The sequence below is a fragment of the Pteropus vampyrus genome, unplaced genomic scaffold (assembly GCF_000151845.1).
Source record: "Pteropus vampyrus isolate Shadow unplaced genomic scaffold, Pvam_2.0 Scaffold125, whole genome shotgun sequence".
Classification (NCBI taxonomy): Eukaryota; Metazoa; Chordata; class Mammalia; order Chiroptera; family Pteropodidae; genus Pteropus; species Pteropus vampyrus.
In genome coordinates this window covers 524,139-535,479 of record NW_011888906.1, presented here as the reverse complement: position 1 = coordinate 535,479, position 11,341 = coordinate 524,139, and the positions used below count along the sequence as shown (strand labels likewise).

At 50.7% G+C, this 11,341-nt stretch overlaps 1 protein-coding gene and 2 long non-coding RNA genes across 10 annotated transcripts in view; 2 read left to right on the top strand and 1 right to left on the bottom strand.

Annotated features, from left to right (window-relative positions):
- LOC111743945 overlaps positions 1–3,781 on the top strand; it is a 24,756-nt gene extending 20,975 nt beyond the window's left edge. The window contains exons 3-4 of one of the 3 annotated variants that reach the window (XR_002781933.1): positions 2,946–3,032; positions 3,655–3,781. This is a non-coding gene — a long non-coding RNA (uncharacterized LOC111743945). Of the gene's footprint in view, positions 1–2,945; positions 3,158–3,283 lie in introns of those variants that run through there. The other 2 variants (XR_002781934.1, XR_002781932.1) reach the window with 2 other exon arrangements.
- The window catches only part of TGIF2 (TGFB induced factor homeobox 2), a 21,722-nt gene extending 13,588 nt beyond the window's left edge, over positions 1–8,134 (bottom strand). The window contains exons 1-2 of one of the 6 annotated variants that reach the window (XM_011366575.2): positions 7,981–8,134; positions 3,986–4,211 (exon numbers count right to left, since the gene is read on the bottom strand). In XM_011366575.2, the coding sequence (XP_011364877.1) occupies positions 3,986–4,177 (192 nt within the window). In that variant the 5' untranslated portion in view covers positions 4,178–4,211; positions 7,981–8,134. Of the gene's footprint in view, positions 1–3,985; positions 4,212–4,377; positions 4,598–6,679; positions 6,987–7,042; positions 7,174–7,618; positions 7,770–7,886 lie in introns of those variants that run through there. The other 5 variants (XM_011366573.2, XM_011366577.2, XM_011366574.2 and 2 more) reach the window with 5 other exon arrangements.
- Positions 8,135–8,243: 109 nt separating this feature from the next.
- Positions 8,244–11,341, top strand: part of LOC111743961 — a 44,087-nt gene continuing 40,989 nt past the window's right edge. The window contains exons 1-2 of the long non-coding RNA XR_002781961.1: positions 8,244–8,531; positions 10,154–10,267. This is a non-coding gene — a long non-coding RNA (uncharacterized LOC111743961). The remainder of the gene's footprint in view (positions 8,532–10,153; positions 10,268–11,341) is intronic.

Genomic DNA, 11,341 nt, shown 5'->3' with positions numbered 1-11,341 from the left:
CGCATTGATAATTAATTACGTTGAATTCTTAGTTTTTTAAATGTCTTCTCTCCCTCGCCCCTCAGGCAGCTACCGGAGGGCAGGAATACTGCCTGTTCTACAGCTGTTTCCAGCACACAGCCCTGGGCCTGGCACAGAGCATATCCCCAATCAGTGTTCGAGTGAAGGAATGGAGCCTGACCCTCCCTGCCACGTTTAGCTGACTACCTTCCTTCCCTAACAGGCAGGCCTTTAGAACAGTTAGAAACCACAGCAATAAAGCGGGCTTAGAGGGGGTGGTCACAGGGACCTGTGAAAATCCTTCATAAATGCCTTTTTTTGTGTGTGTGTGTGTGTGTGTGTGTGTGTGTGTTGGGGGGGCAGTCTCACCCTCCCTACCGCTCAGCCCAGGGCAAGTACCAGCAAACCAGTTAGTTAAATGACTCATTGACTTGCTAATGAGATTGTTCCTGGGCGGGTGAAGGAGACAATCAAAAGAGATGTCCCCAGGGAGAGAGGAAAACAAGTTTGGCAAAATGTTATTATTACTAGCTGAAGCCAGGTGAATGGTACCGCGGGTACATTAGAATATTCTCTTTTATGAATAGTTGCAAATACTTTAAATAAACAATGAAATTTTAAATGTTAAATACAAGAAAGAGAGATGTCTCCAGGGACTTAGGACCATTTTTCCAGACTGAAGAGCCACATTTCCTTACTCCCGAGGTCCTGCCTGTTGACATTTCCAACGCTTTATCTTCATTTTCTGTCACTTCAACAATTATTTACCGAGCACCTACCAGATACCAGGCACTGAGCTAAACACCTGGGGTACAGTGATAAGTGAGACTAGGCCTGTGGAGTTTGGTGTTCTTAAAGGCAATTACAGTCCAGGGTCCAAATGCTGACCTAGGCCTGGTGCTCTGGGAACGCATAGCTCCTCTAAGGGTCAGGAGTCTCGCTGGCCAGGGTGGGAGTAGAGTGGTTTAGGGTACTAATCAGTGTGGCAGGAATATGGGGCTCCAGGAAGGAAACCCGCTGTGCAGACAGGGAAGAGGTGATGCTGTCATTAGGTTGGCAGGAGCCCCTGAAGGGTTTTAAGTGCAGGGAGGGGATGCTGATAAGTGATGGGACAATGACAGGTTGGGACTAGGGTAGTAAAGAAGCCATACTCCAGAAATATATTGGGGGTAAATGTACAGGAATTGGTGACTGATCAAATGAGCTGAGAAAGGGCTATAAAGTGGAATCCTAAGAAAGGGAAGGAGCCACCTAGAAGTTATCAGTTATCAATCAGGAAACCTGAGATGCCTGCTGAGACCTCCAAGCAGAGGTGTATGGCTAGGAATTCATGATGCAGTTTCTATCAAGGAGTGCCAGGTGGCCCCCACTGCTTAACAGCATGACTCTAGAGCAGGGTGGCCGCCACCAGAACCCATCCCACTACGGGATGCTGGGATCCAGCCTGTCCTTCTTCAAAAGTCCCCAGCAGCTGATTCTTGCCCTAGATCTACATTTCTCTAAGTAAGGTCTGGAGATAGTTGTCCTAGGGGTTCACCAGTTCTCCACAAGAATGCTGTGGTTTTGGTTTTGTTTCCATTCTTGATTATAAGAGCACCATGGCCTCTGGCAACCCAGACTTGCTCAACTCCAGAGTCAGTGCCTCTGTCATACTACATACCACAGCCCGGTAGACAAAATACCATCCACCATTTAAAAATAATGCAGTGAGATGCTTGCATTAACTTACTTTGTACATTAGTTTACTCTGGAAAAACTTTATTTTATAGTTACGTGCAAGACATGTTCACCCAGTTTTATGTTTGTACACGCTTAAGTGATATGATAATAGAAATGATTCAAACCAACATGTTGGGGTGAGGCAGGTTCAAAAACCTATTTTAAGAGGAGTTGGTATAGTCCCCTTTATTTTTTTCTCTTTTTGGGACATCCGAAGCAAATTATTCTTTACTTGTATTGTTTTTCTTTTGTAAACTTTTGCTTTGTTTAAAAATGGTTTTATAAAAGGGCTTTTATACACCCCTTCAAAAGGAGTTGGTACATTACTCAGATTTAAGAAAGTGTCCCTGACAAAAAACAATTTCAACAGTGTGACAAGCGCTTTGACAGCACTGGTATGTGGCATTGTGGAAATACACAGCAGTGGCCTCGAACCTTGGCTGGGGGTGTTCAGAGAATACTTTCAAGAGAAAATGCTTAAATGGAGTGAGCCAGGTTCGGAAAGATAAGGAAGAAGCCAAGGGAGGAGGCCTGGAGGCCTAGAGTTCAAGGGTCCCAGAGACAGGAAGAACTGAGAGATGAGCCTGCTAAGTTCCTAAGGAGTTTGGACTCTATCCCGAGGACACTGGGGTCCCTGGAGTGTGTGAAACAATCGGATTTGTAATTTTGTGTTCCAAGAGAATGGACTGACATGCGACCAAGGGTGGAGGCAGGAAGGCCAATGACGAGGCTGTCTAGGTAATACTGGCTCTCTCAGCCTCCAGACTTTGACCTATGCTGTTCTACATCCTGTGAGCTCAAGCCCACCCCTTCTGGGAGGCCTTCTGAGGCCCCAGTCCAGCTCAGAAGCCCTGCCCTCTGTCTTTACTGCCTTCTGTCCCAGCAGTGATCACTTTTTGCAAACATCAGAGGCCAAGTCTTTCCTGCTATCCCATCCCAGACTTGATACTCCTTGAGGGCAGGAATCAGTCTGGTTCCCCTCTGGGATCCCAACTCTGCCCAGCACAGAGCTGGACACAGCAGGGTGCTCAGTGGTATACTGCAAGATGCTAGGCACTGCTAGACACCTGGGGTTGGTCCAAGACCTATGATCTAGTAGAGATGAAGATGAAAAGGAGAGCATAAACACCCAGTCTGTGCCAAACATCACACAGTGAACTTTGAATTCTTCTTGGTCCCTCTTCCTTACATGCTATGAAAGTGCTACAATCATCTCCCTTTTTCAGATGAGGAAACATGAAGCTCAGTGAAGAGGCAGTGACGTGGCCAAGGTCCAGGCTTCCTCTTGTGGAGAAGATGGGATCTGAGTCAAGGTCTGTAATTCTAAAGCCTTTCTCGTAGACTCCAGTTAAGCACCCAGCAAGTATAATTCAGGTGACAGAAGTTCTGAGGCCTAATATTCACCTTGTGGCTTCATGGAGGGACAGGAGCTGAGAAGACCTGGGAAGTTCACAATGGGATAAGGGAAGGAGGGTGAGACTGCACCACGGATTGGAGTAATGGGCTAGGAAAGGACAGAGGAGGAAAGGGAAGCAGGGTGGGCCCTTACTAGGCTGTCTCCCAGGTAGATGAGAGCCAAACTGGAGGCAAGGCAGTGGTATAGTCCAGGGTGTCCTGCCTCAGCATCATGAAAACAGCAAAAGTACCTGTAGGTAAGCAATTGGGCAATTCAAAGGAGAAAATATCTTGCCCTGACAAAGAGTGGATAACACGATTTTTTGAGTGTGCTCAAAGCAATTTCACATCCAGTTCTGAATCTGTTCCTCACAACAGTTCGGTCAGGCAGGGGAGGGTTGTAACGCCTACTATACAGATGGGGAAGTCAAGGTGTGGCCCACAGTTTCTATGTGGCAGAACTGCGTTTTGAATCTGGAACTTTTGACTTCTGCCTGTTCCTTGACTGTGATTCTAACTCAATTTTTAAGCACTCTGCAGATCACCAGCTGCCCCCTACAATCAAGGTGCCATCCAAGCACCGTTCTGGGCCTGGGTGCCAGATCCCAGGAACTCGACATCTTCTCGCCTTCCCATGGCCTCCAATGTTAATAATGAAACCCTGACATTAACGATTCCTTGCCACCTCAGAACTCTCTGAAATCTGAAATCTAGCTGCAGTGACCTCATGTTGTCTTCCCGAGGTTGGGAGAATGGGTGTTCTCATTTGGCCCAAGAAGAAACTGAGGCCCAGAGAGGGAGGTGACCAGCCCAAGGCCACACAGTGAGTGACAGGGCTGGGACAGGACTGGAACCCAGGTCTCCTTCTTACCTGCAGCACTGATAGGTTGGTTTGTCCAGAAAGGCTCAGCTTCTCCTGCTCAGAGGGGTAGGCATTGTAGCGGTGCAAATACAGCCAGTCCCGGAGGATCTTCACCGACTCCTTGGGCAGGTTCCCTCTGCGCTTCCTCTTGCCTGCCAGGGAGAGGAGGCCTTCATCCTCGCCCAGATCACTGTCTGACATGGTGTCTAGGGGCTAGGCTGGACCTCGGGCAAGCCTGGAGCAAGTGACAAAGGGGATGGAGACATGATTACCATGCACTCTCATCCTTTTCCTAAGTCTCCAAACACATTATTACTAGAGCCTGGAACATCAGAACTATGGGGGAATTGCAATTCAAAGTCTCAAACCAAAAAAAAAAAAAAAAAAGTCTCAGGCCATACCACAGTAAGGGCAAACGAGAAGGAATGAATCCAAAATGCATCTGTTTCATGGGGCCGGTAGATGACTACTGAAATAAATGGCAGCTCATTAATAAGCAGTACTAGACCAGAAATAGTTGCAGCTACCACTGACGTCTGTTTTCCTTGCTCTGTTCTGAGCACTTTACATTTATTATTTCATTCAATTCTCACAAAGCCCCTGTAAGGGAGACACTACTATTATCATTTTATAGATGAGTAAACCAAGGCCCAGAGAGATAAAGAAAGCTGCCCAAGGTACTATGGCCATTAAAGAGAATCACCATGTGCGCCAGTAATTTCACTCCTGGTTATCTACCCAAAAGAAATGAAAACCTTTGTCCACACAAAAGCTGTACGAAAATGTTTATAGTAACATTAATCGTAATAATAGCAAAAGGTGGAAACAACCCATGTGTTTATCCATAGATGAGCAGATAAACAAAATGAGGTTTATCCATACAGTGGAATATTATTTGGCCATAAAAGGACTGAAACCCTGATCCACGCTACAATGTGGATGAACGTTGAAAACGTTATGTGAAAACATTCTTTAAGTGAAAGAAACATGTCACAAAGAACACATTATATGATTCTATTTTTATGAAATGTCCAGAATGGGCTAGAGGGAGATAGAAGGGTGACAGCTAAAGGATATGGAGGTGATAAAAACGTTCTCAAACTGACTGTGAATATACCCTTGAACGTGGGGGTTAGAGGCACCAAACCCCATGCACTCGAAAAACTGCGAATAACGTTTGACTCCCTCTAAACTTAGTTGTCCCTTGGTATCTAAGGAAGATTGGTTCTAGGAACCCCCAGTGCTCAAGTCCGCTATATAAAATGGCGGAGAACAATGCATACAGTTGGCCCTCTGTATCTGTGGGCTCCCAACCACAGATGGAAAACAGTACAGGTATTTATTGAAAAAATTCCAGTATTAAGTTGACCTGCACAGTTCAAACTCATGTAGTTCAAGTTTCAACTGTACTAAAAACTACTGGTTTGTTCCTTTTAAATTGGTAAGTTCTGTGCTTTGTGAATTATATCTCAATAAAGCTGCTATGGAAAAAAACTAACATTCAGGTTATTGTTTGGACCAAGGCATTTTGCTGCCCCCCACCCCCACACTCTATACCATCTTGCCTCCCAAGTCTCCCAAGACCCAGTGAAGAGTCAGGAAACTATCAATCACCATGGTCCTACAGCAATCCACGCAACATTTACTGTGCACCTACTGTGTACCCTGCAGAGTGTAGAGTCAACCCTACTGGTTGTCTCAGACATTCTCCCTTTGTCATCTAGCTCCTGGCCCGGTCCCAGAATCAAATCCTCAGAAAACCAGATAAATGAGCAAGACAGGGCTCTGGTCCCTCCAACTTGGCTGTGTGACCTTGGGCAAGCATCCTCCCCTCCTCAAAGGAAAGGTGTTTCCCTAGACAGCCCCACTCCGGTTGCTCAGCCCCCTGACAGAATTCTTGTTCACACATGCAAAAGAGATTTACATTTTAAAACCAAAAGTTCCAGGCCAAGCAGATGCCAGAATCTTCAAGGCTCCTCCCTCCTCAGCCTTTTAACAGCTCCCCAGCAGGCTGGGCCAACAGACTCTGGCATTTCCCAGGTTTTGTTTCATGGACTTGGGCCTGCGCCCAGATATCTAAGCTGGCTAGGCCAGGCTTTCGAGGGAAGGGTCCACCCTCCCAGCCAGGCCACCTGGAGGTGAGACAGGCATTGGCTAGAGGTGCCACTCCTCGGAGAGCACCAAAAAACGACTGCTCTCTGAGGTCAGGTTTCTGAAGTTTAGGGCAGTTGGGATCTGGGCTCAGGGATGCAGCCGTGGCAGGCTGTGAGAAGTTTATTCAAGGTTATCTATACAAATTCCACCCTGGCTACCAGCCAAGTTCCAGTCTGCAGGGTTCCAGCGGTGGCCCGTGGAGACGATCTCTCAGTCTACACAGATATCTCCACCAAGGTGTCCTGCACCCCAGCCTGCTTACAATCAGGGAGGTTTCCCACTACACACCCCACACTCTCATCAGGCAACTCTCTAACAGCACATAGGTAACTGACTCCAACCTGTCGCTCAGCCCCCGGAAACCCCATGAATTTCACCAAATAAAGCACACATGTAGTTTACAAATCCTATTTACAGCACGAACTGATACCCACGCAACGAGCCGAATTCCTGGATATACACCCACCCAGGAACTCCAACCGACTCGCCCACTCACGATCTCTCAAACCGAAAACTCCAGACGTCATCACACTAGCCATCAGTTCTTACCCTAACTGGCCTGAAGTAGTAGCACCCTCTCGACACACACCCGGTGCACCCTCCTACACGCTCCACAAAGCCGACTGGTAGCCACTCCCGCACGAACTTTCTGACAACTGCCTCAGCTCGGCCGGACACTCCCCCAGTCCGCGCACTCGCGCTGCATTCCCAGCAGTTCACACAAAGCGCGCAGCCTCCCCCGCGGCCCAGACCGAGTCGGAGCACATGGCTCCCAGGTCGGTGGGGAACTGGCCTGCGCTCGGGGCGCCTGCACCCCTCAGCCCCCCACCCCGCGTCAGACTCCGCGCTCCAGCCCCCCGCGCGGGCCCGCAATCCCGGTGGGGCAGAGGCTCTGGAAGAAAGAAAACTCACGTGTCTGTCCCTGGGCAGGAAAAAGTTTGGTTCCCACCCCCTTCCCCCGCTGCTCGCGGCTGGCTGACTCTTCGGGGCGCGGGGCTGGCCGAGCCTGCGCGCTCGGCTTTGTGCTCCGAACTCGGCCCGGAGGGGGAGGGGAGGGGGCTGGGCTCCCACCTCCGCGCCGCCCGCCCCCCCTCAGCCCTGAGCCCAGACTCCATGTTGGCCGCCCCCTCCCCCGGAGACTGCGCGCTTTTCCCGCGGGAGGCTCTGCTCACGCTCGGCCTGCCCGAGGGTCCCGACGCGCACAAACTTTCTTGGGGTTGCCGGCCCCACGCGCCCCGTTTCCGTGGCCCGCCTGGGAGTGACAGATGCCTCAGAGACAGACTTTCCTTTGTTCCAAAGGAAAGGGGAACTCGCGCGGGCTCCCTAACCCTCCCAGCTCCGAGCCCTTCCCGCTGCCCCCACCCGCAGCTGTCACTCTCAGTGGCCCCCTCCCCGCCACCACCGCCGCGCCGGGGGGGGGGTGGGCGCTGCCGGCGGTTAGCAACGTGCACTTTTGAAACCAAACAAACCCGCCCCCCGCGCGCTCACCCCAGCCCGGGGCAGGGGCGGCCCTTCTCCCGGGGTGGGATCCCAGGGAGCTGGGTCCCCCGAAAGGCCCCCGAGAGAGCTTCCTCCCGGGGGTTGAGACAACCCCCGCCAGCACGCCGCGGTCGGGACAAACACATCCGAGCTCACACACCCACAATCGCACGCGCCAAGACGACGCCCCCTCCCCCGCCCGGCCCAGAAAAAAACTTTCCAAGTTGTCCGCGCGCCTCCCACCCCCATCTGCCTGGCTCCTGCGCCCCGCACTGACTTCTCCGAGCGGTTTTTCCGTCCACGCGGCCTTGGACTCGGTCTGGGGCGTCCTGGCAGGGGGCGGGGGGGCGCTGGGGGAGCGCGCCGCGTACCTGCCGGGCCTGACACTCGGCCTGACAGCTCGCGGCTGGAAAGCACCTCGCGGCCTGACGTCAGATCCCTTCTCCTCCCCTCAGCGCTCTTGTCGCCCTCCCCCACCCGCCCGGAGGGAGAAAACAAACTTTGTGAGGAGCGCGGCGAGCTACGCCCACCCCCCGCGGGGCGGGCTGACGGCGGCGAGGGGCTTCGCCCCGCCCACCACGCCCGGAGGGGGCGGAGCCAGGAGGGCAACTTCTTCCTGCGCCCACCCCCCACCCTTAGGAATGCCACATGGCCTCGGAAGAGCAATGGTGGGAACCCAGACTCCGAATAGTTCTCTTGGGGGCAGGAAGTGGCCAGTACCTCCCTTCGGAAAGCATTTCCGGAGCGCCTACTGTGTGCTCCACGCTGGGGATGGAGGTCTTTGCCTGGAGGAGAAATAATGGAAAGCCTGATGTTTTTAAGTCAGCTCACTCCACCAGGACCTCCCACCACCGGTATGATTGTACCTATTGTACTGAGAGGAAACTGAGGCCCAGTTAGTCCAGGGGTTTACCCCTAGCTGGTAAGTACTGGGCTCTTAGTGCGATGCTTGTTCTGCCCACAGGCCGGTAGGAAGGCTACCCAGGGTCTGCCACACCAGTGGCCGGTCAGAAGAAGAGGTAATGCTGAAGTACTTTTTAACGCAAGACGCTCAGCAAGGCACTTCGGGTGCATCCGGTCTATGCCGGGTTATGGGGTAGGTGCTGTCATATATCCGACTCTGGTTTGCCCATGAGCTGCAGAGAGGCTCTTGTCACACAGTCAGTGTCATTTAACCCAAATGGATCAACAGCGGAGGCTTTGTCCTTACTCCATTGAGACAGGCCCCTAGAGGACACAGACTACCAGTCTAGAAGCTCCCAGCTCTCCTGGCTGGTTTCTTTTAACTCTGCCCACAGCACCCAACTCCAAGACGTTTCCCTTGGTCTTCCCCAAACCTGCCAGCACTCTCTTCTCTGCTCTTTGCTCTCTGTATCACTGTGAAATATCTATTGACCAACCTTTAGGACCTTGGGGTGTTGGGGGGTGGTTCTTTGTGCAAACCCTGGCCAGCCCAGCAAAGAGCATAATACTGGGCAAGCCTTTTTCTGGGCCTCTAGTTCCTCTTCTGGTCCCAGATATCTAGGACCCTTGAGATTGGAAATCAACCTTGAAATGGCTTTTAGTCTTAATTGCACTTTAACAATGGAGAACTCTGAGAACAAAAATAGAATTTCCTCCAAATAGGCCATAAGCCAATTAGAGTGTTGATTAAATGATCATTAAGGCACACCTGGACTCCCCATCGAAGCCAGACTTCCCTGCAAACGTTTAGAACCTAGTCTGCTATACTGCTCTCCTCACAGCAGCACCTAAAGTGTCAGTGCCATTGCCTAAGGCTCTTCATTTCACAAATGGGGAAACTGAGGCCCAGAGTGGGAGCCCGAAACAATTTCTTGAGGAAGTGGTGCTTGGTCCACAGCCTTCTGAGAGAAAAAGAGAGGCTTGGGGAGTCTCAGGTAAGAGTCAAACCACTGGACCCTGGTCACTAGGATCACAGAGCATGTGTGGGGCAGGGACCTTCAGAAGGGGGGGCGCCCAGAAGGAAAAATGGGTGCAGCCAGGTGACTCTGGATGTGACTGTCCCTGGCACTTGGTGCGACACCTTGTGCATGAGAACCAGGCTATGTTCATTTCAGGGAAGCCACTGGGGACCTGGGGTGGAGCCCAGAGACCTCGTAAATTCACCACCAGCAGCAGCCCCCTGGGCTAGGGCTCCTCCAGTCTTGTGCTAGATGCAGTACATTGTGACAAATGGAAGGGAGAAGTTCCTTCCTCCCTTAGCCTTAAGCAGAGCCACCTGGGAGTTGGATAACCTGGAAGCAGCTTCAGGAGTCCTCCCCCAGATTTCTTGGAGGGGTGGGGGAAAGGCAGAGTTGGGAGGTAGAGCTAGATTGGTAATGTGTCAAGATTATGCACTGTAAACATTTCTGAGGTAAAGCCTAAATACAAAGAGTTTGAGAACCATGTAAAGTTTCTCAACTAGTAAGTATCAGAATTTAAAATTTGTATATCTTCTAAGCCAGTAAATCTGTTTCTTGGAATCTATGGTGAGACATAACCTCAGAACAAAGATAAATGCTTATACGAGATTGTTCTTTGCAGCACTCTTCATTCTGGTGGAAAATTGCAAACAACTACAGTCCCCTCGCTGGGAGCTGACTGCTTACAGCAACTCTGAGACCTCCGTACGTACGTACAGCGTGATGTTGCAACAAGGTAAATCTGTGAACATCAACCTGGGAAATGGCCAAGGTATATTTGTTAGGTCAGTTTGCAGTGTCCCAGCAAGAAGGGGCTTTGGATATACTTGATGAGAACTTATGGGAAAACCTTTTCCAACTGGGAAGTTATTTCTGTTGACATTTTCCTCTGATCCAGTTTTGCCACCCCTCGCCCTTTTTCACATATGAAAAAACTGGGTCCCTGAGAGAAGAGGGTACTTGCTTGAAAATGAACCTGAAGTTTCATTGGTCTTCCCCACCCCTGCCAGCTCCTGGGACAGATCTGGGGTGGGGCTAGGTGGGGAAGGAAAGACGGGCAGGCATCAGAGCCCAGGCTTACCTGGATTCCTCCCAGGGGGCCATTTTAGGAAGAGTCCCAGGAACTCAAGGCCCCTCAGGCCAGAAAACAGACTGGATGGGTTGCATAGGCAGTTCCTGCCTCTATACTGGGGAGCCCAAATTAGAGGCTTCTGATGGTGAGGCTTCCTGTTGATTGTGCCTGTTTCTAATGAGCTTGGTTATCACATAGGTTCAAATGAATGTTATGTAAATCCACTTAAAAAACCCTGCCCTTTTTACCTGGGAAATGGGAAAAGTGACCAATATTCACTAGGAGCCAACATGAGGCAAGGCTAGATCTGGCAGCATGAAGGAGATAGGGTTCTGTGGGGTGGGAGGAAGAGGCCAGTAAAGGCCAGGGTCAGTGAGTAATTCAGGGAAAGCTGGATTTGGTCAGCTGATAGGGCCTTGAAAGCCAGGGTCAAGAATTTGGTTTTGGCAATGTGGACAGTGTGTGTGCGTGCGTGGGTGCGTGGTGGGTGGGCAGAGCAGTGTTGGGGTTGGGGAAGCTTTCCCTTACCCGGTCAGTTCTTCTGGCTGGTATAGTAATTTAAACGACATACAGTAGGTTAACAAAAAAATCAAATTTAAATTTTAACATGTGTGCATGGGGAATTCATAAACAAATGAAAGTTCCAAAGACTGGCCAAATGAGGTATATATGTCATCTTGGACCAAGGAGGGCGAGGCAGGCAATTCATAGGTAGATGAGAAAGAGCAAACACCTTGC